Genomic DNA, 24,931 nt, shown 5'->3' on the forward strand with positions numbered 1-24,931 from the left:
TAGAGGAGTACCTCAATTGAGTGACGATGGCAGAATTCTACGTGGTTCGTGCAGATGCCAGCCAAGGCCAGGATGGTGAGATCATACTTCGTCATCGTGAGACCTGGCCGTGACTTCTAGAAGCGCTATAACAAGCGACCAGGCCAATTCAGCATCCGATTCACGATATAACCTCATTTCGCTGAATTGGAAGATAGGTCTGCTCGAGCTTGAGTGCAAGGTCGAGGTTGTCTGTCGGTTTCACCTACCACTGCTCCAACGAATGGGTATTTTGGCTTCCCAAGCATGGATAAGACGTTGGTCATGTTGCTACACAAGGATCTCCTACGTGGTGAGGGATTCTACAACACCATGGTCCGGTTAACCTCTGCCACTGGTGTCGACAGTGAATCGAATGAAGTGGGCAGGACTAAAGGCATTTGCCTCCAGAAACTCCCTTCCGTTGACTTCCTCGACTGCTGCGACTCGGAATGGGTCGATTCACTCATGATGGAAGCTCTTAAGAAAGATCGTCATCAATTGCGCTAGCATCTTAGCCACAGTCACCTAAACTTAATACTAGCAACTGCTGTAAGTACCTCCCTGTCAGGTGTGAGACAAACTGGCCCCTGAAAGCATAAGGGACGAGATAAGTAGACCATTTTGTGCTACTTAGGCCAGAGCTCTTAGGCTATTTATTTTCATACCCTAAGACTTAGGAGGCGAACGTCTCTGCTACCTACTGATAACCACCTAATCATTGGTAATATTAAGCTAATGATGCATAGGGTCCCGGATTCGGCAAGACCATCGCCGCGGCTGTCGTGGTTCTTGCTATGAATGCCAGTATTGACAAGCTTTTGGCGAGTGGTCCGCCCCCGACGGCAGGATTTCACCCCTCGAATTTGTCCAAGGATCCGGCTGGCCCATCTATCGCCTCCGAACCCAGTTGCGCATGGCTAAGGGTCAATTCGAGATCTGTCGCACCAAAGTCTACAGCGATGTCGACTCTACCTACGGCACAGACTCCGATATCAGCCTTCCTGGCCATCGCATTGGTCACATCCTGGAAGAGTACGTTCGTGCCAAGTTTCCCGAGGTCAATCCTCCCCAGGACGGAGACCTGGAGCCCGTTTTGGTGAGTTGCAAGAACTCGCATGCTTCGTAGATCCCGTCAGCAAATCCAAGAAGAACTTTGATCAGATCTATGCCGCCCTGGACTTTTGCGCCGATTTCGTCCAGACCAAGAAGGTCAACCCCGACGATCTTCTCATCATCTCGCCATATGGCGCTATCATTAAGATCCTGCCCGGTTAGCTGAAGAGGCCAGAGTACGTTGCTCTCGAGGGTATGCGACCACCCTCCACCATCGACTCTATCCAGGGTCAAGAGGGCGTCATGGTGGTCGTCATAACCGGCACCAATGGGCATGTTGGTGCTGGCTTCACGTCCGACGAGCGTCGACTCAACGTTATGTTGAGTCGACACAAGAGTGCCCTCGTCATCTTCAGCGACATTGACACTGTCGATGTCTCGGGCAAGGGCAAGCTTGCCGTGATTGAGGGTCCCTCCGGGGAAATGACCTTCTTCAAGGCTACCACGCTCAAGGCCGTGCATAGCATGATGGTTAGGAACGGTCGAATCGCCACGGTCAAACTGCATCTAGTATGAACTCTGCTGCGAACAATGCCAAAGACAAGGAATAAGTAGAGGACAATGAATTTGTGCAGGAACCGCATGGCACGCCAGTTCCTTTAATCCATGAAGCGGTAGTCTTTAAGCTTTAGAGCTTTAGAATAGATAACCTAAATATTAGTCTAAATAATGTAACCTAATTCTCCTAATTTCGTCTCTTATGATTGACGACCATCTGAAGACCTGACTTGAACTCATGTACCTATCGATGAATGCTTCCCGCTCGCTGACGAGCAGCGCCATGCTGGCTCTCACTATGTCTCCTCTCAACTCCCCAATCTTCCTCCTTCGAATGCTCTGGAAGCACAGGTTGACCACCCAAGCTGGCAAGGACGGCCTTGTTAGTCGCAGTAAAGTCATCAAGGATCTGGAGTTCCTGTAGGCTGAACCAGCGAGGCACGATGACAATACGTAGAGGTATCAACAAGATAACCAATACAGGAAAGGCAATGGCTGCGAGAGTATGTGACACAGCTACACAGGCAAATACACCAATGAGCTGAATGCTGATAAAAAGAATGATCTTACGTCTTCTGATGCGAAGAAGTGGCTCGTCACGCTGAATAAAGCGTTCTTCGGACTGGAGATAGATAAACTTTTGAAGGATACCATTTGATTCAATCGAGCCCCACTGCAATTATTGTTAGATATGTTTTAGGTGAATGAAGTAGGAAAATAAAAAAGCTAACTGAACTTACACCAACAACAAAGAACACACCTGCAAATACGGCAGAAGGCATGGTGTGCAGAACCACAAGAAGGGGACCCGTCATTGTACCAACCAACCCAAGGCCCATAAGGAAATGTGAAACTCGCTGCTCAACTACAGCTGCGGCTCTTAGAACAGGCCGACGAATCTCGGTGTCTTCGCCTTCAGATGTTGGAATGACTTTGAGGTCTGTTTCATATACAGTAAGGGAGTCTGTATGGACAGGCGCCTATATGACTGGTTAGACTACAACTTGGAATGCTTTGAAATGTACTCACTTGTGGTACCAAGCCATTAGGCATTGGAAGTCCAAGAATCCCTGAGACAAATGTTGTGCAGCCGAGGAGGAAGAAGTCCCAGTGAAAACCACCGGGTTTCTTGAGCGGGTATTGCCGGGCTTGTGCAGTTATACTACTGACGTTCTGTCAAAGACATTGTTAGTTGTCGGATCTTGTAGACTTTCCAAAGGCCAGGCGCAATGGTAGACATACATGGTCATAATAGAACAAAAGCATAGTCAAGAACCCGAATGGTAGAGCGACAAACACCCATTTGGTATCCAAGTTCCAAAAGTCGATAAGCCAGTCTCTGGGCTGTGTTGGGAAGAAGGCCTTGGTGACAGGTACGCGTTCTATGTGTGTTGCCTCGAGTCTGCCAGGGAAGTGAGAGAAGCCGACCCAGAAGAGGGTTCCAAACTGCTGACTGTTAGCATGTCTTTGTGTCAGGTCAAAGTTGAAACGCACCACATAAGCATAATCAGCAAGAATAGTCCGGACTCCTGGTTTCCAGACAGTACTGGAGCCCAGCTTCTCCAGACCATAAACTGTCCCAAAGTAGAGAATAGCGATGATACAGGCGAGAAATCCAGACGCGGGTCCTTGTTGGTCGAACTCGTTGACTAGCTCTTCCACTCCTTTGACTAATCTATGGTCAGTATCTCCACTCGACATTCAATGATTCGACTTACTGATGTAAATAATTCCAACGTACATCCCGAATGCCTCACTTGAAAAGTCAGTGACATAACGCATGTAATCACACGTGTTGAAAATAGCAACAAGCCAGTGGAAGATGGCTGCCCAGATACCAGTCCATGCCATGAACTGGGGATAGATCGAGACATCATAGATGCTGATGATGTCGTATATGGTAAAGTTGAACAAAGATATAAGACCTGTAACGCCAACGATAGTAAGAGGCTGTGTACTCAGAAGACTGAATACTACCGCTGCTAGTGCTGAGGAGAATAAAGCTTCGTTGATACCATAGAACTGCCCTGTTCGTCGGTACATGTCGAGTGTGTATGCAATAGCTGGAAGAAGACTGTCGAAAGTATTAGTGACATCACTACTGGATAGTAGTTAGTGGTGATGCATACTTGACAAAGTACATGCGAATGGTACTGGCAACCACACGATAGGTAAAAGCATCTGTGATGTCGCTCCAGTAATATGGAAGACGACGTTTGACATCGTGATACATTCCTCTACCAGGGTGAAAGACTCTCCATCGTCTCCACCCCTTTCTGTTGTCGTAGCTGTAGGACAGGTTTGTCTTCTGTTGTGTTAAGGTTGCGCCACCGGAGGAGTCGCCAGGTTCTATATCTGTAGGTTGGATGCTGTTGGACATGTTGGGATGGTTGAAAGGGAGGTAGTGGATCGTGGAGGGCGTGTTGAGAATATAGAAAGCCTCGAGACTAGTAAATAGGTTCTCGGGCAAGACTTGTGGCAGATTTATAGTGGTGGACAAAGTCTCATTTATGCTTATTGGACCCGAGTACTCGCATTCTCTTTATACTTAGCACAAGGGGCTAGTCTATAGTATGTCGTCTTAGGAGGCGTCGATTCAAAGTAGTGGGTCCATGACAGCATTGTTGGATCTTCTTGTGCAGCCCGGGCAGAAATTTGCAAGGGATAAATTCTTTCCTAGATAAAGAAAGACAAAATAGTTCCAACAGTGTGATATATAAAGATTCGTAAATCATCAAGTCGCCCGCTCCTCCAAGTAATCCATGTATGCATTATCCTTCACCCGCCCTCGTGTCTATTGTAGCCCCTCGTATGTCGTTGCCTACGAAGCATAGGTTGACCATGGTGTAAGCGTCTATCATCACGTAGCAGATGTAACTGTAGCACCCCGCTTAAGACCTGATGCTAGGGATCGGCTACGCTTTTCTGGTCCGCTCTTGTGGTGGACTCGACGAAAAGGCTGTTTACACCATAGTTAGCAAAGTGACATTGACTTTGGTAAGAATAGCCTACCATTCTGATTAGAAGACCAGGACATTTTGCAAACCCCATATCCATCTCCCCGCTGTTGGTTCCACCCGAAGCGATTTTGGATGTCTTGTTGAAGTAACAGCATCTGGATCTCGAATTCTTTTTGGCATCTAACGTAGTCGACACCAGGTTTTCTATCCTCGGCGTGAAAAGGTAAAAAGTCCATATTGAATAAACTTAGTAGATATGATGTGTATTCGATAGTATCACAACAACGATGGAATGATGTTGAAAAGAAGAAGAATTACATCAGGCACATAATTGTTACTAAGTTGTTGGTTAGAGCATGAGAGCATGACATGACTAGTGACTAGGGTGGTCATGTCACGTCTTACTATCATATGGTCCCACAGGGTAGAGAGACCCTTTCTGACCAATGATATCACGATATAAAGTTCCTCACAGTTGGATTGAGCGTCGCGTAGGCCTAATTGTTACAACGCCGCGGAGATTCGGGTACAACGAAGCGATATTTTATGGCTTGCGGGTAAATGTAGCCGACGTCGGGTATTCTAGATTACTTCTCTCATGACTGTACCTCGGAAACGAGAACTTTTTTGATCCAGTGCTTTGGGTCAGATCTTATCCAGGCGGCCGATGTGATGGATCGTTTTTATCAAATGAGCTTATTTTGTACGTCAATGGAAAGCCAGAATAATACTGCTGCATATCATACGTATCACTTTTCCCATTGAGTATGAACTTTATGAGCCATACACCTTTGAACACACATCACAGAAGCTAAACACCATCTCAAATGCTACATGCCGTCATGAATCGCCGGGGCAGCCCTACGACCATGCAGTAGGCATCTTTGGTATGGAGAGGCGCAAGGAGGCGCAAGGAGGCGTCAAGACCCTTGAACCTCACTAAATCCAATGTTTCGAGTCTGAGTACCACGTCTTGGCGGCATTAAACTTAAAGAACCACCTCGGACTTGATCTAAAGTCCGCCAATCAGCACCGCCCAACCATGACGCTCGCTTTCTAGATGGAGACCCCGAAAGAGGCAAGGTTTAACGATTTCGGGTATCAGGTTAGAATGTATTAAGAAGCCAAGAATCTGCCCAAGCAGGAAATTCCATAATCATCACCATCTTCTCCATTACATTTGTTTGATAGCTCTACGAGAAGGACTGCTAAAGTCCAAGCTGAGCTAGCCATATGGACCTCAGAAACATCTTGGACGCCACCGACTTCTATTCTAATTTTACTGCCGCTCTATCAACCTTTTCTCTCGACCATCTCGATAGTCCAACGTTGAATTTACAAATTATTATCCAAGAAGGGAATAGTGCTGATGGTGATAGATCGGGATCTTTGGAAACCAATGAAGAACCCATCCTGCAGTCAGGACACCTTCTACTCTCGGTGCGTGCTTTGATTGATTACGACGCGGATTCACGGCATGAAATCCTGTCTGAGCGGAACTTTTACTGACGAATCTTGTTAAAGCATAAAATCCCTCTTCGCATTGGCAATGGCTCGTGCAGTATCGAACCTGCTAGTCCAAGCTTGGTCTCAAGAGAGCCGTCTCCGGAGTTGCGTATACCAACCAATCAGAGGCAGGTCGAAATTCAAAGACGTACTCAGAGTCATAAGTCACATAAGAGACAAGGCGGTTTGAGGTTGGCTGCGGTGAACGGGGATGTTCCGGTGGAAGGTGACGTTGACAACGCAAACCCGAGGCAGATGCAGGTCGGACAAGAGAACTTTCCAAAGCGAGTCAAAGTCAAACACGATGGAGTGTTTCATCCCAAAGAATCATCTCTGGGGAAGTTTGTTGCGGGTGTCTGGGAACAGATACACTCTGGGGTGATTCTTGAACCACATGTTCTTACGGAGCAGGTTCAACTCACGTCTCGCTCGTCGGGGAACAGTCCTTCTGGGGATCTTGTATCGACAGCTCCGAGCATACGTCCAGATCAAACTTGGGAGTCTTTCAATCGAAGCAACATCTTCTGCCAAAGAGTCACCCAAGCGAGCCGCACATGTCGTTCCATCGAAGTCATTGTCCAAGCGCGATGGGTTGAGTTGTTTGACTCTTACGTCGAGTACCTTGCCAGCACGAATCCAAACCTGTCTATGACAAAATGTCGTATGAGAGCTATAGCCGAGGCATGCACCGACTTTGGTTGGACCGAGAAGGAACTTCGAAACAAGATGGGTATTTGGCGAGGGTACAAAGAGATCAAGGATGTCCTTGGCTGGGTTGCGTTGGTCTTTTCCGGAATGGGACTTTATCGGCTGTGTAAGTACCGCGTTGACTTTGACAAAGACAAGTTTTCTCGGGCACGGACTTTGGGAAAGCGAATGGAAGTTGCTGCTGATACCCTGCATACGAACTGGCGACAGCTCCTGGCTATTGTGGGCGAGTCAACGGAACCACGTTTTGCTGGACATCCTCACGACTGGGTAGTCCAGCAAGATGGCTCCGACCCTGTTCCTCTTCGATCAACGTACCTGGCATACGATTCCAATTTCACGTTTGAACATCTGGAAGAGTCAATCATAGATACTGCCTTGTGGGGAGCCGATGATCCTCGCTGGACACCGCCATCATCGGCTATATGCCTTTCCGGTATCAATGTTTGCGACTTATGCAGCGAAGTACAATCCAACGAAAGCGCGGTCAACGCCTGTAAATGTTTCCCTAATCTCTTTGGCGTGCCGAGGTTACCAATCGCAGTCCAAGTCTTCTGCACATCCAACGGTCGCAACAACGGCCTTCAAGCCCTGGTAGCGTTCGAAAGGGGCACTGCGATTGGAGAGTTTGTCGGCTTGATCACCAAAGATATCGAAGAACAAGACGTTATGGATAGTCAAGCGGGCGGAACAAGATATCAGATCTGGCAGGGCAAGCAGGGTAACTTTACTCGGTTTGCAAACCACAGTTGCAAACCGAATGCACAGTTTGAGAAGTTCGTCTGGCTCGGGACGCAGCACATCGTAATGGTGAGTAAAGGCATCGAGGTGGGGACGGAAATAACAGTGGATTATACCGAGAGTTATTGGCGGGGGTTGGACAAGAAGTGCCTTTGTGGTGAACCTTGTTGCAGGTACAACAAGGTTGATAATGGGCGGCTTGATCGGTAGAGGGTTGAGGGAAGGGTAAACTGTTGATGTGTAGATTTGACTCTAACGGTGTGATCTGCGAGTATGGTTCCGGAGGATGACCAATAGTATGTAAGATTTTAAGGCTGACCCGTAGTGACGAATCGTCAATTGATCATAATTCCACTACTCACCGACTTCCTAACACGACATCTTGTGCCGAGGCCAGTGAACTTCTTAGAATAACACAGCTGACATACCATTGCTATTCCGCTTCAATATGATCAACAGAAAGATCCCTCTAGCGTCATATCTATTTACCCGCCTCAAACAAGCAGGCACTCGGCGCATATATGGAGTCCCTGGTGACTTTACACTTAGAGCTCTCGATCATGTTCCCCGCAGTGGAATCCAATTCGTCGGATGCTGCAATGAGCTGAATGCAGGATATGCCGCAGATGGCTACGCCCGAGCCCAGCGTCATCGTCTGCAGTCTGGTCTTGGTGCATTGATTACGACGTATGGTGTAGGGGAGCTGAGTGCAGCCAATGCCGTTGCTGGGAGTTACGCAGAGCATTTGCCAGTCGTTCACATTGTCGGAACACCATCTCAGAAAGCACGACAGGTTTCGACTACCAGTGTTGGTGGACGGAGTCCGCATTTGCATATTCATCACACTCTAGCTGATTCACGAATTGGGGTGTTCCGGGAGATTGCGGAGAAGTTTACTGTTGCACAGCTTGATCTTTCGGGGGTCGATGCTGAAGATGTACCTACTAAAGTCGATGAGGTACTCGCGAAGGCGCTGTATCACAGTCGTCCGGTCTACGTGGAACTACCGTCGGATGCGGTGGAAACTGTGGTATCTTCAACCCTTCTTGAAAGACCAATCGAGGAGAGACATACCATAAATGATGAATCTAGCCACTTGGAGACAAGAGAAATGGCCGACAGTCTCTTGCAAAGGCTTTATGCTGCTAAGCGACCGTTGATTCTAGTCGATCGAGGTGATGGAATCGAAACGATCCGACCCGACATCAACGAATTTGTGCAAAAGTCTGGTATTCCAACACTGTCACTACCATCAGGCGCCAGCATGGTTAACAACTCGCTACCCAACTACTTCGGCGTGTATTCCGGATCGATCGGTATCGTTGACTTGACGTCTGCTGTAAAATCAGCAGATCTGGTCTTGGCTTTTGGGTGTCAGTTCTCAGATACTCAGACGCTTGGCTGGGGTGTCGTACCTGAACGGAACAGCATGATCATGATAGGAAGAAATAATATTGAGGATCATCAAACGGGTACAGGAGAGATATTGAGAATGGTGACTGCAAATCTTGACAAGCGTAGTCTCGCAGAGCAAGATACATCCTCGTGGGGGAACTTCCGCCACTTGCCTTCGCAGACAGTTGAGCCGGCATCTCCCATAAACCAGGACGAATTCTACATCCATCTCAATAAATATCTCAAGGATGACGACAACATCTTGTTAGGAAACGCAACGCCAATCATAGGTGGCCGAGATTTCGTCCTTCCACCTTCTTCTCAGCTCATTGCCTCCGGAATGTGGTTCTCTATCGGACACATGCTCCCGGCTGCCATGGGAGTTTCTCAAGCAAAGGCCGACCAGGGTTCATCTGGCCGCACGATTCTTCTCGACGGCGACGGAAGCTTCCAGATGACGGCGCAAGAATTAAGCACCATTATACACAAGCGCGTCAACATGGTCGTCTTCATTATAAACAACAGTGGGTATACGTATGAGAGATATATCCACGGCATGGATGAGGAGTACAATGACGTTGCGCCTTGGAACTACAGTCTTGGACCGAATCTTTTTGGCCAAGCCCCGGATGGATACCCGATTCAGTCTTGCCGAGTACATACCTGGAAAGAGCTAGACAGTGTTCTTAACTCTGAAGGATTCTCGACCGGTAAAGGGTTGACGCTGGTTGACATTGTTATAGACAAGTACGATATATCGGAAAGGGCAAAAGCCTTGTTTGAGTTGGTCAACAAGCAACTCTAAAAATATTTTAAATAGAAATACATCCATGATGTTTTGCGTTCGCAATCTACTCTATTACGTGAGTAAGATCATCATCTTCCGATAGTTAGTCCGTGTGCGATAGTAACTCCGTTTTAATAATGGCAACATGCTTATTGCCGAATAACCAAGGCATGCCAATACTGTGACAAAGGTCATCCTTATTTCCCGTTTTTGTTCAACAGACCTCTCTTCACAATGACATCTTCCAATGTCGAGATCACCGTCTCAATCTCCTCGCCTAAACACGGTCAGTATCGTAATGCGGCATGGCTTCAGAAACGTACGAGTATTGTAATGCGCCATGCTCACTCGCACGACACCATCTGTGGCGTCCAAATCCAGGACTTCTGTGATCAACCGATGAGAGTAGAAATGACCGTGCTTCAAACCAATGTTCGAGTTGGCTTCGATGGCCGCTACGACGCTTCGAGAGTTCCACCCTTCGACAGTGAAGCTTACGATAGGGACTCGGCTTTCCGAATCGCTGCTGGGTTCTCCGTATATAGTGATGTCCTCTCGCTTCGAAAGGTAGTCGAGTAGCATCGTTTGTATCTGCGTCTCTTGCTTGACGCTGCCCTCCCACCCATGCTCGGATATGTGATCCACAACGGTGGGAATGCTCGCGATCAATTCATAGCTCCCAGCAGCGAATGAGGCCTTGTCCGACAGGGTCTGTGTAGGGTTAAAGTAATGGGACAAAGGCCGAAGTTGCTTCTGAGCCTCTCGACTTGCGTATAGCATGGAAATATGGGGTCCGAAGACCTTGTACCATGAGAGACAGTAAAAGTCGACTCCGAGATCTTTCACATCGACTGAACGATGGGGGGCATAAGCAACTCCATCCACACAGACAAGGACGTCAGGGTACTCGTGAGCAGCAGCCGTGATGGCTTTTACGTCATGAATGGATCCAAGAAGATTTGTCGTATGAGTAAAGGCCAGGAGCTTTGTCCTGTTGGATAGCAACGGCTTGAGAGTCTCGACTGTGAGTTTTGGGTTGTTACCTTGCCCTTCTGGGTTCCAAAACTTGATACCCAATCCCTGTCGTTCTGCGAGATCAAGCCATGGTGCGATGTTGGATTCGTGGTCAAGGGTTGACACGATGATCTCGTCGCCTTCTGCGAATGTGAGACCAAGGGCCAGGTTTCGAAGAAGTTGAGTGGATGAGGCGCCGTAGACTGCATCATATGTCAGCCTCACGTTGCATTACACACTCCACTTATGACATACCAATCTCATCTGGCTGTGCATTGATGTATCGTGAACCTGCTTCATAACCTTTGTTCACCTTCTTGGATGCTGTCTGACTGGCGTCATACGATCCGCCCATTTGCACATTTGAAGTGATTAAATAGTCCCGTATCCTGAGTAGAGTTAGTAAAAGTTACATGTTGTCCTCAAGTGATTGGCATACGAGTCGGCAGCGGCGCCTAAAATTTGGCTGCCTCCGGCGTTGTCTAAAAAGATCTGTTTCTGCTGTAAAGCAGGAAACTGGGCTCTTAAAGCCACAATGTCATTTTTGGACTGCGTCATCTTGGAGTTATAATAAGGAGCTTTCTATCTGTGTTAGATCTGTTGGTCAAGGGAGATGTGTTTGTTTCGTGCTTCATCACAATAAAAGGCCAGGTTGACTAAAGGTTGGTTTAAAAGGCGGGGTAGTTTCGGGGAGACGCCCCGATGATTATGATGCAATCATTTGTACAGAGAACAGGACAGTGAAACGAAAAGGGCAGGTGAGTAAAGATTGCGATAGCAGAGAATAAGCAAAAAAGATAGAGTAAGTCTTATTGCCGAACAAACATTAATAAGCAATGTCTTCACAACAACGTCCGATCTTGAACACATCTAACAGATATAATAAATAAAAGCTTAATTATAACATCTGTCAATATGAACAGGTTGTCAAACAGCTCTAACTTCTCAAACCAGCAGCCGAGTCAATGGAAAGGATGCTGGTGATGCATGGGCAATGTGCGGGGCTCTGGATCAGTGTCGTACAGTTCTCATTATCGTAAGTAGTGTTTCTTAATTTATTATTAATAAGTGCCTTCCATCTGAAGACCTTATGCTATTCACAGGATCAATGTTTAGCCATGATACATGCTCAATATAATTCGACCATTCAACGTATCACAGTAGGCAATCATGAGTATATAAACTACCAATAGATAGTAAACTTCATTCTTCCCCTACAATTTACATTGCAAACAGCTCAACTCCATAGCCTCATTACTGCGAAATATCGACAACTCACAATGTGTGCCTACATCCGCCAGCTTACGAAATGCGAAAACTGCAGCGAAATCCTAATGGATGACAGTTCGCGTGCATACCAATGCCAAACTAACAAGGAAGGCCGTCCTTGCCAAGATGTATTTCTAACCTTGGGCACCAAATATGTCGGCCCAGATAAGTGTCCCCCGTGTGTGACGAAAGGGGAGGAGAGGAAGAAGAAGGCAAAGGAAGCGGGCAGGTGATTGGATAGATTGCATTCACGGGCACTGGAACACAACGTAACCGATGTGTGATTTTCAATGTGATACAGTTTAGTTCAATAGAATCGTTTCCATCTCCTCGATTATTGTTGCATTGTATGGCATGTGATGAACAAAACTACGAACTTCTCTCTCTTGATGTTTCATGATCTGCGCAAGTTATGCTGATGGGTCTCACAAATGTGGTTACCACACCATTGGGATACGGATACTTCCAGTCTGTGTACACTTGTTCATTATTTGATTCGTCAAGGATTCCACTGACTCTACCATAGGTAGACAATGTGCAATCTCGGATATGGTATCCATATGGAGCACGGATGAACTTACTTCCTCGAGCAACCTAACACAACGATCACCTGTCTGCGAGTGAGATGTTACGTGCTACGGGGCTCTAACTCACACAAGGGTCTCGCCGTATATCCACGACAGATTGGATACTATAACTATATAATGACCCTCTATCTCTCTCCCGACGTCAGCTTCGAGTAGACATCAGGCCTCGAAAACAGAAACGTCACAAGGCTTTGTCAGCGATTCAAGATGTGCACTACCACTCGTATCATGACAAAGTGTTCGGTGTGCTGGTACGTCATAAATACGACACATGGTGTGACTCAACAATGCGAGGGGTATGTAGAGGATGGGGTTTGCTCTGGTGTTCATCGTCCGACACAGACTCAGTATGCGGGTAAATCTAGTTGCCCAGAGTGTATGAAAAAGAGGAATTCTGGAAAATGAGGAAATGAATATGGAGCTGTATATGTGTGAGGGAAATGAGTTAGCATGTTTGGTCGATACAAAGTTAGTGTGACGTTATAGACTGGCGATTGTGGAACATGGCATCTTCTAGGTAGCACTGCTGAAGTTTATTGGAGGAGGCGATGAAATTGACAAGTCTGATCGAGTCCATTACATTCTTTCAAAACATTACCATTCAACATGACAAGATACAATCGCATGAACGCAATGATTCAAAGCCTACTGAAACAGGGGTTTGATATTGACTTAATTAGTTGAGAAAGAAATTCAGAGGAAAGGGCTAAACAAAGACATGACAACTCAGGGGCAACACATCAGTTGACCTCCAACCTTATGGTTTATAAATAGACTGATCTGAGATAGTATAAATCAGCTCATTAATTTCGTCTATTATACTTTTAACAGTCAGTTGACTCGTGAGCAAGATGATTGCACAGTCAAGTCAAGCACGTGATGGTGCAATTGGTTCGTCATATGCTCCGCGGCCAATGATGATGTCTATTCAAGAGATCTATAAACGAATGCAACCGATCTATAAGAAGCAAAACTCAATCTAAAAGTGTTCAAACCGTAGCTCAACACTACAGCAGAAGCATGGCTCCGCACAGAACTCCCAGACTTAACCACATCTTGGGCATGTTTCCAGAAGCACTGTTCTCGTCACTCTTGGCGGTAGAAGAAGCACTACTTCCCGTTGAAGTGCCAGTTTCAGAACCACTTGTCTCTTCAGCCTTGTTGTTCTTGAAGTCACTGCTTCCAGTCTCGCTTGACCTGGCGGTAGACATGGTTGTGGATTCAGAGTCGGAGTCGGTGGCGGTGGCAGTTTCGGTGGCGGACTCGGTGGTCTTGGAATCCGTCTTGGAGGCAGTTGTAGAAGCAGTTGTTGACTCTGTCTCGTCCTTGTCTTCATCCTTATCCTCGTCGTCGCTGCCGTTGTCCTTCTTGTCGAACTTGATGCTCTTGTAAGATCCTGTTTCGTCGCCGTATGTGTAACTATCAGCAGGGTTCAAGTTCTGAACCATGACCTTCTGTACAGTCATTGTGAAAGGGGCGTCCTGGTATTGGGTCTCGCCGCCGGCCCATTCGATGGCTTGGAGATTATTAGCTTTCGTTTCAATGCTGTGATCGTGTATATACTTACTTCCCTCAGCATTGGTCGGATCTCCTCCAGCCCAGATTCCAAGCTTGATACGCATAGGAGTTTGAGGATAGTTCACTCCTCCAGAGGGATAGGCGAGCGTTCGGACCTTGGTGCTGTCGATGTACCACTCGATCGATTCTGAGGTCCAATGGACGGTATAGTTGTGAAAGTCGGCTTGGGCGTTGTCGACGGGGAATGTAAGACTCTGAGTATTATCGGTGCTAGCCTTAGCATACCAATTACTTTGAGCTTCGTTAGGACGGCCTCCAAGGAACTCCCAGTCGCTGCGAATGTTGTTAGTACACGACACGACACGACACGACACGACACGACACATCGCCACACCACACCCCACCACACGCCGCCTGTGATTGCTGCAACTTACATCTCGTCGAGAACGTCTGAAAGGAAAACAATAGAAGAAACAATGCCTTGCCCGGGGGCAGCTTTCAAGTGAACTTCGAGACGACCGAAGAACATATGCCACTTGGTCTGAATAGTAGGTGACTGGCCCTCTTTGTCGATTGTAAACTCGGCACCATCCGAAGTATATTTGACGTCTCCATGGCCGGTTCCTTCCCAGTTGTCGTCGTCGGCGCCCTTTGTAAAGTCCACCGTGTATGACGAGGCAGCAAGACCGACGTCAGGATCGCACGCTGCAAGCCACATCAGTTTGTCTGTCACTATTGAGAATACATTCCCGTGTACTACTTACACTTCTTCATTGGGTTACAGCTCGTGTACGTCTGCGCAGTAACTGAAGCCGCTAGGCTGGCAGCCATAGCGATCTTTGACCAAGCGGAAACCATTTTGGCAGATATTGCAAAGAATGTGATTGATTAGAAAACTTGAAAAGTAAAGAAAGATTATTAGGATTATTAAAAACGAATGAAGTGGTAGATAACAAGTAACGAAAGACGGTGTGTATCGACACGATTTAAAAGAATGCGACGTTGGCCTACCACAAGACTCGTCAGAAAGAGCAAACTTTCGGCAAGTGGGAAGGAGAAAGAAGATCAGACGAAGACATGGGGGCTAGACCAGTGGATATAAAAATAAGTTATGCCCTGAGAGTGCGATATTTCTTTCTCCTTTTACAGCTGCGCCTTGTGAACCTTTGTTCACGTTGGGTTTAGCTGATCTTGGCTAATCACTGTTGGTCGGCGTTAGGCAGGTGTTAGCTATCAGCGATACGGGGAGGAAATGAAGATGGTCGCTGATACTGGGTCCCTTGGTTGCGTAAAGATCCTTGTCCTGTGGATACGCAAGCCCTGACGCGTAATGGGGCATCCTTGCTCCATAATATGGAGTGACTATTGATTCTCTATGGGGAAGAGCCGACGTGATTCGATGCTGATACCAGACGGGCCGTGAAAACTGGGGAGAGCTGATGATCTGAGAGCTTGACTTGTTTGCTTCGTCCAGTTCCATCACTGACTTTGTTGCCCTGGCGAATCTCGACGTTTTGGGAGTGGAGAGACCTGCTAGTCAGGCACTGAATCCTCTGGTTAGCTCGTAAAATTTGACAGGCAAGGTTTGTTCAGTGTACAAGGTGCGAGATAACAGGTGGTTTAGCGATATTATTACCGGTGATACGAGCAAAATCGTGTCTATTTTTGTTGACGGGCACCGTTACATATAAGGCCCTTCGCCAAATCCACGCGACAACTTGTAGAAACACTTGTCGCTTAAAGATTTCAAAAACGGGTTTCTGGCTGAAAAGCTCGGTTGGGGCCTCCATAGCCACTCCGCCCTTGCAGGATTCAACTAATAAATTGGAGAGCCAACAGGGCTAGCACGGATCTCGACTCGGATCGATCGGCTTCGACGGCGTGAGTTGTAGGGTAGTATAGATCAAGATTCGCAAGCACGAAAAGCCACTCATCTTGAAGGTTTTCCTTAGTTCAGACTAGTTGTTCAAGACAGATCCTATTTGAGATGCTTTTTCAATAAATACTAATTTTAAAATCTGATACATAAGGATCTATAGGGTAGAAGTGCTAGATGTAAAACACTCGATGAGTTACTCATTGGTGGTTAATGAGGATAACCTCGGAGCTTCAAGTCTTCCTACAAATATCCAAAGAAATTTAATATGAATGACATAAAATGATTTGCTATTTTGTGTCTCATGATTCCAATATCAATTTTCTAATTCCCTGAGGTCACCTTGGAATCCGTGGTAATTTCGTCAACGTTGGCGCATACGAGAAGCCACTCAAGATGTCGAATAAAATAAATAAAATAATTCCAAATTCGTTTCGTCTATTGTTTACGACAGTTGTTCATGGGAGGCCTCATTAAGCCATATAGCCAGCTCAATACCCATCTGTGCACTCTGGTCTATCATGCTAAGATGTCCAGCCTTGTCAATAACGACAATCTCCACAGCCTTCAACGCATTGCCCAATCTATACGCCATTTCGACCGGGAGCCATTTGTCCTCAGCACCCCAAATGACCTTGACTCGTAACTTGGAGCCAGCTTCGCCATATCTCCCTTCGACTTCTTCTGTGCTCCTCCAATTCGCTTGGCATAGTTCTCTGATGAAACCTTGTTTGCCGCCTTCCCGTGTCCATGGCTCTTTGAGCATCTGCATTGTTTCACTTGGTAGTTCGTGAAACGCGGCATCTCTGATGTAACTCTCCAAAATTCCCTCGAATACGGTGTCGGGGAGTTGTTCAAAGATGTGTGGGTTCTCGGCCATGCTCTTGAAGAGAGGTTGACCAAATGGACCGATCGCTACGACGTCAATCAAACAAAGACTCTCATAAGATAATTCGTGCAAGAGATATCCTCGAAGGCTGACTAAACCGCCGTTATCATGAGCGACGACTGTTGAGTATTAGTATAATGATTTATGAACAATGTCTTCAATCGCAATACTTACCATGAGCTGTTGGATAAGACCAGGAAGCCTCCCACTCTTGGTACAACGCTGCAAAAACCTCCGCTTGTCGCGCAAGATTGCTATCGAACTGTTCGACGGGGTGTATGCTTGGCAGCAGACCTTGCTTCAAAAGTTCTGGGGGCGATTCACCAAAGCCAGGTCTATCAAAAAGATAAACGCAGAATCGACGCGACAGTGCAATCGCAAAGTCTGTCCAAACACGTGAAGACCAAGGCGTTCCGTGAATGAATACCAAAGGAGGGAGGCCTTCATCGCCAAGTGTGACCCATTTGACATCGTACACATGAGTTGAGGTTTCGTAGTGAAACGTTTGAGTGAGAACTGAAGGGTCTTGTAATGAGGTCATTGTTGGTGAGATGAACTAGCAATTGAGATGTGCTGTGAGATGGTGCGAGTGTTTTTTCGAGGATAAATGAGATGTGTGATTGATGGTTACGCAATATTTATGCTAAATGAGAATGACTGGTAGATGATGGAACAATAATGAGATCACACCCCTCGATTGAGTGATATTCGTCACGCGCCCTTATCTAGACATTGCGACTCATTGAAGATGGCATCCAAAGATTCATCTTCGCGACAGAAACAATCGTCAGTTCCAATCAGAACAAACTCGATATAAATGATCAAAAACTACAATGGTAATAATAGAGATCGTTCAAATGGTTTCAAGGTCATATAGCACAATTTGCGACCGAACACGTTGACTTTGTGTTATCTTGGCATGGATGAATCCATCCTAGTGACGCCCTTGGATTGACATCGAGGAACAAGGACACTTTCCCCCTCAACTCCACCTCCCACTTCTTCTTCTTCTTCTTCTTCAATCACAAGAAAGGCGCACAGGGTCGTGATCCTCTATTAAAAAAAAAGAGGTGACTTCAAAATGTCAACCACAACTGCCGTCCAGCTTGAACCTTTGGGTAACGGGACATCCTACGAAGCCTCCTCCTCTAACCTCCGCCCAAGAGGAGGGCACGCCGAAACAGCATCAAGTCACCAAAATGACTCTGATGATCCAGCCCTCGAAGCTTCGCGCATCGCAGATAGTACAGTCCCTGACGGAGGCTACGGATGGGTAGTCATTGGAGCATGCGCAATGGTAGCATATCCCTTCTGCGACTGATCAACCCTTTGTCTAACGTTTCTTAGGTAGCATGGTGGGTGATCGGATTAAGCTACACTTGGGGTGTGTATCAGCGCGCCCTCGTTCAGCGAGGCGTTGGCTCACCTCTCGCTTTATCATTCTGCGGATCTATTTCTCCAGCACTGATGGCAACGGTTGGAATGCTAGTGTCAAGGATGATCCGATCATTCGGAACGAGAATACTCAGCTGTGTTGGTATCAGCCTTATGGGTCTCTCGTTTGTTTTCGCAAGTTTCGTGACGGACCATCTCGTGGGGCTCATCTTTCTCCCCGGTGTGCCGCTGGGACTCGGTATGAGTGGCTGTTTCATGTCATTCTCTGTTGTACCGGCGCAGTACTTTATGAAGCGACGCGGTATCGCAAACGGCATCGTGTATGCTGGAGGAGGGTTTGGTGGTGCCATCATGAGTATCGCGACTGACTCTCTAATCGAAAAATACAGTGTTGAGTGGGCTTTCCGGATCACGGGGCTGCTGATTCTTGGTACGGGTCTTCCAGCTGCATACCTCATCAAGGAGAGAACACCTCTTGCCAGGGCAGGAATAGTTGACTGGAACTTGTTTCGTCAGCTCAACTTTGCCATCCTCTTTTTCGCTGCTGGAATCGGCATCTTCCCACTCCTGGTACCACCTTATTTTCTTCCCTTGTATTCCAGCTCCATGGGACTCAGTACAGGTACTGGTGCTGGTCTGTTGGCAGGCTTCAGTTTTGCTTCAGCTGTGGGACGAATCATCAGCGGTTATCTCTGCGACATCCTGGGTCCTATAAACACCCTTTGGGCTTTCTTTCTGGGCAACTCGATTACAATGCTCGCTCTTTGGCCTGCTTCGACTTCACTTGCGCCCCTGGCTGTCTTTGCAGTTCTGAATGGTCTCATGAATGGTGGTTTCTTTTCCTCTATGCCCACTGTTGTCAGCAATGTCTTTGGATCAGCGCGTGTATCTACAGCGATGGCTATGATGATCGTTGGCTGGATTCTTGGATACTTACTTGTAAGATTGAGACATTGAGATCACAAGACCGTATATACTAACATCAATAGGGATCCCCCATCGCAGGGTTTCTGCTCGAACGTCATGGCGGTGGTGCTGATGGAGGATTAAGTGACTATAGACCTGCCATGTATTTCGCTGGTTCCCTCTCGAGCATTGCAACTATTTTAACAGCAGTTCTACGATGGAGAATAAGCAGGAAGGTTTTCGATAATGTTTAGAATGGACCATTTGGCAAAAAAAAAAAAAAAAAAAAAAAAAAAAAGGAAACAAAAGATATGGACAACCTAGGATTCGAACCTAGAGCTTTCACAATTGAAGACAAGTGTTTAATATGGGCCCACGGGGAGTCCCACAACCACAAGGTTCTATGATGTCTACCACTTGACCAGTCGCCCTCTTTATGTATTACAAGATGGCAGTAGACTTGAGAGCTATGAGGCACATGTGTCTTAAACTGAACAGGTGTATAGAGATTGACGAGGGAGGTTGCGTTTGGGCAACATCTGCTTAGTTATATGTAGAATTGTGTTCTCCACTTTATTACCCCCACCCACCAGTCTAACCTAATCCGGGTAGTTCAATTAAGTTTTCAGATTCAAGCAGCAAATGCGCATCAAGACACGTTAATTAACAAGTACATAGAGGTAAATGAAAGTTGACCTATAACCTGTAAAATATAAAACTTAATAAACTAAAAAGTACCTGATATGTAGCATATGTCAATCTAGTAATTTCGTCTTTTATGTTTCTGACAGTATCTTTCTGCAACCCCCCTGACGCACGCGTTCACGATATCAAGACCTGAATTCAACAGCACGAATACCGATAAGCTTGATGATCGACAATGACGATAAGTGATGGAACCAATCGCTATACGGCCCAGTCAGCCGCTGGCACAGAATGACGAGTTTGTGACCTTGGCAATGCTGGTTAGAGCTTGGAGCTTTGACAACGGCATGCCAACTTAAAACACACCAGACAATGGAGACAAAGAAAAACAAGGTGCAGGATCTGGAGAAAAAGTAGAACTGAGGGTCCTGAGATTGTTAAAGTGGAACTGACGTCATTGTAATAAGTATTGCGGTCGTCCGTTCCCGGGAGAAACGATCCGGACCGATTACAAGATGATGATGCAAGTTTTAGCGCGGACAACATATATATACTCTACCGTACATTCATCCAAGTCTCAGACTCAAGAAAACATCAATCAATCATATATACGATACTCAGTTAAATCATGGCAGACTTCAAGGCTTACCTCGACGAACTCGAACAAGACTTTGTGATCGACACAGCAAAGCTCAAACATGTCACTAACCACTTTGTCCAAGAGCTGGAAAAAGGTACTGATCTACCAAGCACGATATTCCAGACATAGATAGCGCTGACACAATCTGCAGGGTTGAGCATAAAAGGCGGCAGCATCCCAATGAATCCGACATGGGTAACCAACTACCCAGACGGCAATGAGAAAGGCAAATCTCTTGTTCTGGATATGGGAGGCACAAATCTTCGAGTGTACTCCATCCAACTCACTAGCGAAAAAGGCGGATTCGAAGTCAAGCAAGAATCACACAAGCTCCCAGAAGAGCTCAAGACTGCCACAGCTGACGAACTCTGGGACTTTATTGCAGGATGTCTCGACTCCTTCCTTCAGTCGGCAGACTTTGACCTAAGCACGGAGATAGATCTGAGCTTTATCTTTTCGTTCCCAACAACACAGAGGACGATAGACGAGGGCATCTTGCAGAGGTGGACAAAGGGTTTCAACATTTCCAACACTGAAGGAAAGGATGCTGCTGAATCATTAAGACAAGCCATCAAGAAAAAGGTACGTTTTCACTCAAAGTTTAGGGAGACACAAGTATTGACGCTGTATCAGAATCTCCCGCTCAAGGTCCGTGTTGTAACAAATGATACAACTGCGACAATGATGGCCTCGGCCTACCTCAACTCCGACACAGAAATCGGCTGCGTTTTCGGCACAGGTTGCAATGGCGCTTACTTTGAAAAGGTCGGAGCCATTCCCAAGCTCGCGAATGACAACTTGAATGGGGAATCGTTCATGGCTATCAACTGCGAATGGGGGGCTTTTGATAACGAGCATGCTGTGTTGCCCTTGACGTCGTATGATATTGCTATCGATGAAGACTCTCCAAGAAAGGGACAACAGGCGTTTGAAAAGATGGTGGCAGGACTCTATCTCGGAGAGCTATTTCGTCGCATCATCCTGGAGATCCATCAGAGGGATCCCCATACCTTCTTGGAGGGTCAAAGCATGGAGAGATTGAACGATACTTATTGTCTTGACTCTTCTTTCCTTTCCGCTATTGAGGAGTAAGTGCATACAGATACCAGATCATTGATCTATGCTAACGTGCCTCTAGGGACGCATCAGATGGTCTACGAGAAGCGTATGAGACATGCGTTTCAAGCCTGGGAATCTCCCCAACTCTCGCCGAGCTCCAATTCATGAAAGCAGTCGCTACGCTCATTACTACCCGCGCCGCTCGTTTGTCAGCAACTGGCGTCGCGGCCATCTGTCAGAAGCGTGACCTGCAGCAATGTCACGTCGGAGTAGAGGGCTCATTATTCGAGAAGCATCCCCATTTTCAGCTGGAGTTGTCAAAGGCTGTCGGCGAGATCCTTGCTCCAGTTGCTGAACCTGACACAAGAAAGAGCAACGTCGAGTTTATGCTTTCACCGGGTAGTGGTGTGGGTGCAGCTGTCATCGCTTCAACCTTGAAAGAGAGGTGATTCTTGACAATTGTCACTTGTTGAGATTGAACAAATAGAAATTTGATGAGTTATGAAAAGATATATTTGAGAAATGGGTTGAATCAATAGAAAGAGAACAACTAGACGCTGCCCGTGTGATGGAAGAGTTTCATAGCACTTTGAGTTTCTTTCCCCCATCATAAAAAGTGACTATCCGATGGGCAGAAGGGCCCGAATAGGTTCGCCGTCTCGTCGACCTCCAGATTTGAGCGCAAATAGCTGACTCGCAGCCTTGCCTGTTTCGAAGTCTCCCGTGACCTCGATCAGATACACATTGTAGTTGAGATACAAAAGGTGTGGAACAGCTGTTACGAATTTGCTGTATTCGTTAGGCATCTGTATCTGTACATTTAAAAGATTCAATATTGGCGACCTACCCGAACCCAAAGCCATGGAGTGCATTGTTGCGGTAGTTGACAATAGCATCAACCTCGAGGCTAATGGTTTCGTTGTCCGCAGTCTTGAGAATATACCGGTTGTAGTAGAACTAAACTAAACTCAGTACAGTCGCGCATATCACAGAAATAAACCTTACGCTGTTCTCGCCCTGCTCATTCTTGACATATCTCTCGTAGGACGTTCCAAGCGGCAGGATATCGGCTTCAAAAGCACCAGATACCCTTCCACCTTGGACATTAGGAGCAGCGCCCCATTTGGTATCAGGGCCAGTGACATTGGTCTCACGACCGACAGCAAGGTCGATTTGGAGGAATGCCGTCAGTTCTGGATTTTTGAAGGGACCGATGTCAGGCTTAGTGCGAGGTGAAAGGGAGTCAAGGCTCATGCTGAGACCAAGATTGAAGAAAAGAGCATGAATAAAGGTGATGCGCATTTTGAAAGATATAGTGATGGATCTGATGTTAAAGATTGTCTGTTTGTCATGTACTAAGGTAATTTGTATCCCTTTTTATACTGATTTAATGCCAAGTTTTCTGGATATAATGCTCGTCGTTCGCGTCTTCGCTTCAACAATCGCGAGGCAATCCATATTCCAGATTACTCCACCGAATTGTACGTGAGCATGAGGCTGACAATCGAGAAACCGAGACTAGCTCAAGATGATGCCATAAATATGTAAGATACAGCTACTCTATAGTTAGCTGCTGGTCTTACGTGGGATGCAATTGGGCTAGAAAACCGAATAAAAGCACTAGCAACTGCAGTAAGATTAGATTATGTAAAATTGGCTTTTTGAATGTTGATCGTTTGTCAAATATCGGAGTGGCTGTGAGTTGGATCAGATCTTATTTCTGCCAGTAAGACATAACCAACTATATCGTTGAACCGCTACGTCTCAACTTTACATGGTGAAATCTCTCCACCAAGTAAGAATAAAGCACCAAATATGAGCCAACATATGACATAAGAGTACAATGGCAGTATAAAGTCTAGTTGCGACTTTTAACAATTTTGTTGTTGAAGATGTATTCATTACCAAGGACATCAGTCATACCTGAGCATCCACCTACCACATCGAAGACTTGGCTATTTCCCTTGCTACGCTTACTGATTCATCCTTGACTATATGAATTCTTTAAAATATTTCTGGTAACTTCACACTTCAGTTCAATGCAGTAATATCTGTGTTGGAGTCTTGGCATGACTTCATCCGATGCGAATACTACGAGAGGAAGACGCTTGACCCAATAGTTATTGCCAGTTCTTGAATCCGCTCAGCGAGATATAGAAGACACGCTATTATTGATAATAATAAGTAAGATGGTATACACCTCAACCTGATGCACGTCACTTTATACATATTTCCCTATATCCCCATCTATAGACTTGCAACTTCTTCTCAGATCACCCTTTCGTAGAAAACGGTGAGTACCAACCTTCCCAACAATTTGCAATACCACATCAGGCAACACAAAGAGGGGAAGCTAGTCTCTTTCGACTCGGCATTAATTAGCTTCTCAAGCATCGTATCCTGTTACGTTACGCATTGCAACCCGGATTTAACTCGCGATGTGGAGTGTTACTTAAGCTTATCTACTGACCTCCCTAATGCAGTAACAAAACTCGCTGATCGATTCCATCGCTTATTTCCACGCCGCGAGAGCTCTCCATGCCAAGCACAACAACCCCTCATTCATTGTTAAATACTTCCTTAAACTTCGTTAGTACGCGGAGTAATTGTTCAACTATCAATTATTGATGTCACAATGGGAGGTTGCAGCATGACGATCCCCTTGCTGGGGACAATACGGTTTCAGAATAAGCTCCGGCCGGGCAATGGGAAGCCGAAATGAGAAAATGGTTGGATGATGTCGTATTGTATTTAATCTACCGAGGTTCCTTCAACAGATGACTTGGATCAAGCCAGGCTCTTCTGAATTCCGATATCGACACAATGGCTCCCAATATGTTACAGCGTCTTTACGCACTCACGGCTCTTGCGTCTACTGCCGCAGCCCAGTCCGGCGGAATTCAGACTGGACTTCAGTACGGAGAGAACTGGGCACCCACAATCAAAGACTCGGAGCTTGTTTCTGCAAACTTTCCTGATGTAAACATCACTCTTCGATCTCCGGCATTCTTGAACCCCGAGAAAGTACCAGCTCGGTTCGCCGAAGGCACGGAAGGGCCGACTGACTTGAACGAGTTGGGTGAGTTGAAATGATTGTGTCGTGCATCATATGCAGCTAATAAATCATTCAAGACTACTTCATCCGAAACCTCGCAAAGAAGCATGACTGGATGACCTACGAGTCCGCAGCCTTCCAGTCCGAAGAAGGCCGCGCGATTTTCCTCGTGTTCCTCTCTCTTCCCAGCACCAACTCAAGCAGCAACAAACTCAGGGTCTATCTTCAGGCCGCGATTCACGGCAATGAGCCTGCTGCTGATGAGTCTGTTCTTGCATTTCTGGGCAAGATGGATGCTGAACCAGAGTGGGCTGCGTCAATATTGGAGAAGATGGACATCAAGATACTT

The 24,931-nt window shown here is 46.5% G+C and overlaps 12 protein-coding genes and 1 pseudogene across 13 annotated transcripts in view; 6 read left to right on the forward strand and 7 right to left on the reverse strand.

Annotated features, from left to right (window-relative positions):
- Window positions 1-285: 285 nt before the first annotated feature.
- On the forward strand, window positions 286-1,650 carry FGSG_03021 (uncharacterized protein; the record flags this gene model as incomplete). The annotated part of the gene is made up of 5 exons (XM_011324463.1): window positions 286-511; window positions 563-570; window positions 768-1,053; window positions 1,148-1,291; window positions 1,370-1,650. The coding sequence occupies 5 exons, from the start codon at window positions 286-288 to the stop codon at window positions 1,648-1,650; spliced, it is 945 nt and encodes a 314-aa protein (XP_011322765.1).
- A 226-nt stretch (window positions 1,651-1,876) lies between these two features.
- Window positions 1,877-4,012, reverse strand: FGSG_03020 (uncharacterized protein; the record flags this gene model as incomplete). Its single annotated transcript, XM_011324464.1, has 6 exons — window positions 1,877-2,305; window positions 2,373-2,612; window positions 2,662-2,805; window positions 2,875-3,302; window positions 3,351-3,706; window positions 3,762-4,012. The coding sequence occupies 6 exons, from the start codon at window positions 4,010-4,012 to the stop codon at window positions 1,877-1,879; spliced, it is 1,848 nt and encodes a 615-aa protein (XP_011322766.1).
- A 272-nt stretch (window positions 4,013-4,284) lies between these two features.
- On the reverse strand, window positions 4,285-4,853 carry FGSG_12531 (uncharacterized protein). The gene is made up of 2 exons (XM_011324465.1): window positions 4,645-4,853; window positions 4,285-4,591 (listed from the first exon to the last, which is right to left on the reverse strand). The coding sequence occupies exons 1-2, from the start codon at window positions 4,826-4,828 to the stop codon at window positions 4,548-4,550; spliced, it is 228 nt and encodes a 75-aa protein (XP_011322767.1). The 5' UTR covers window positions 4,829-4,853; the 3' UTR covers window positions 4,285-4,547.
- A 1,138-nt stretch (window positions 4,854-5,991) lies between these two features.
- Window positions 5,992-9,747, forward strand: FGSG_03019 (uncharacterized protein; the record flags this gene model as incomplete). The annotated part of the gene is made up of 4 exons (XM_011324466.1): window positions 5,992-6,032; window positions 6,155-6,912; window positions 7,177-7,540; window positions 8,007-9,747. The coding sequence occupies 4 exons, from the start codon at window positions 5,992-5,994 to the stop codon at window positions 9,745-9,747; spliced, it is 2,904 nt and encodes a 967-aa protein (XP_011322768.1).
- Window positions 9,748-9,926: 179 nt separating this feature from the next.
- On the reverse strand, window positions 9,927-11,301 carry FGSG_03018 (uncharacterized protein; the record flags this gene model as incomplete). Its single annotated transcript, XM_011324467.1, has 4 exons — window positions 9,927-10,006; window positions 10,053-10,946; window positions 10,999-11,132; window positions 11,183-11,301. 4 exons carry the CDS (start codon window positions 11,299-11,301, stop codon window positions 9,927-9,929), a joined length of 1,227 nt encoding a protein of 408 aa, XP_011322769.1.
- A 660-nt stretch (window positions 11,302-11,961) lies between these two features.
- FGSG_12532 (uncharacterized protein) lies at window positions 11,962-12,345 on the forward strand. Its single transcript, XM_011324468.1, has one exon. The coding sequence runs from the start codon at window positions 12,024-12,026 to the stop codon at window positions 12,243-12,245; it is 222 nt and encodes a 73-aa protein (XP_011322770.1). The 5' UTR covers window positions 11,962-12,023; the 3' UTR covers window positions 12,246-12,345.
- Window positions 12,346-13,502: 1,157 nt separating this feature from the next.
- On the reverse strand, window positions 13,503-15,156 carry FGSG_03017 (uncharacterized protein). Its single transcript, XM_011324469.1, has 4 exons — window positions 14,882-15,156; window positions 14,552-14,822; window positions 14,167-14,450; window positions 13,503-14,115 (listed from the first exon to the last, which is right to left on the reverse strand). Exons 1-4 carry the CDS (start codon window positions 14,973-14,975, stop codon window positions 13,607-13,609), a joined length of 1,158 nt encoding a protein of 385 aa, XP_011322771.1. The 5' UTR covers window positions 14,976-15,156; the 3' UTR covers window positions 13,503-13,606.
- A 1,282-nt stretch (window positions 15,157-16,438) lies between these two features.
- On the reverse strand, window positions 16,439-17,423 carry FGSG_03016 (uncharacterized protein; the record flags this gene model as incomplete). The annotated part of the gene is made up of 2 exons (XM_011324470.1): window positions 16,439-17,001; window positions 17,057-17,423. The coding sequence occupies 2 exons, from the start codon at window positions 17,421-17,423 to the stop codon at window positions 16,439-16,441; spliced, it is 930 nt and encodes a 309-aa protein (XP_011322772.1).
- Window positions 17,424-17,963: 540 nt separating this feature from the next.
- On the forward strand, window positions 17,964-19,437 carry FGSG_03015 (uncharacterized protein; the record flags this gene model as incomplete). Its single annotated transcript, XM_011324471.1, has 3 exons — window positions 17,964-18,179; window positions 18,230-19,216; window positions 19,267-19,437. The coding sequence occupies 3 exons, from the start codon at window positions 17,964-17,966 to the stop codon at window positions 19,435-19,437; spliced, it is 1,374 nt and encodes a 457-aa protein (XP_011322773.1).
- A 58-nt stretch (window positions 19,438-19,495) lies between these two features.
- FGSG_20622 lies at window positions 19,496-19,614 on the reverse strand (annotated as a pseudogene). The gene has a single exon. The product of its transcript is annotated as a tRNA-OTHER (tRNA).
- An 842-nt stretch (window positions 19,615-20,456) lies between these two features.
- On the forward strand, window positions 20,457-21,976 carry FGSG_03014 (uncharacterized protein; the record flags this gene model as incomplete). Its single annotated transcript, XM_011324472.1, has 4 exons — window positions 20,457-20,562; window positions 20,620-21,050; window positions 21,102-21,556; window positions 21,607-21,976. The coding sequence occupies 4 exons, from the start codon at window positions 20,457-20,459 to the stop codon at window positions 21,974-21,976; spliced, it is 1,362 nt and encodes a 453-aa protein (XP_011322774.1).
- A 171-nt stretch (window positions 21,977-22,147) lies between these two features.
- FGSG_03013 (uncharacterized protein) lies at window positions 22,148-22,829 on the reverse strand (the record flags this gene model as incomplete). Its single annotated transcript, XM_011324473.1, has 3 exons — window positions 22,148-22,316; window positions 22,375-22,484; window positions 22,533-22,829. The coding sequence occupies 3 exons, from the start codon at window positions 22,827-22,829 to the stop codon at window positions 22,148-22,150; spliced, it is 576 nt and encodes a 191-aa protein (XP_011322775.1).
- A 1,521-nt stretch (window positions 22,830-24,350) lies between these two features.
- FGSG_12533 (uncharacterized protein) overlaps window positions 24,351-24,931 on the forward strand; it is a gene marked incomplete at both ends in the record, with an annotated part of 1,801 nt that continues 1,220 nt past the window's right edge. Inside the window, one exon of the mRNA XM_011324474.1 lies at window positions 24,351-24,606. Coding sequence (XP_011322776.1) covers window positions 24,351-24,606 — 256 coding nt within the window. The remainder of the gene's footprint in view (window positions 24,607-24,931) is intronic.

This window comes from Fusarium graminearum, chromosome 2 (assembly GCF_000240135.3).
Source record: "Fusarium graminearum PH-1 chromosome 2, whole genome shotgun sequence".
NCBI lineage: Eukaryota > Fungi > Ascomycota > Sordariomycetes > Hypocreales > Nectriaceae > Fusarium > Fusarium graminearum.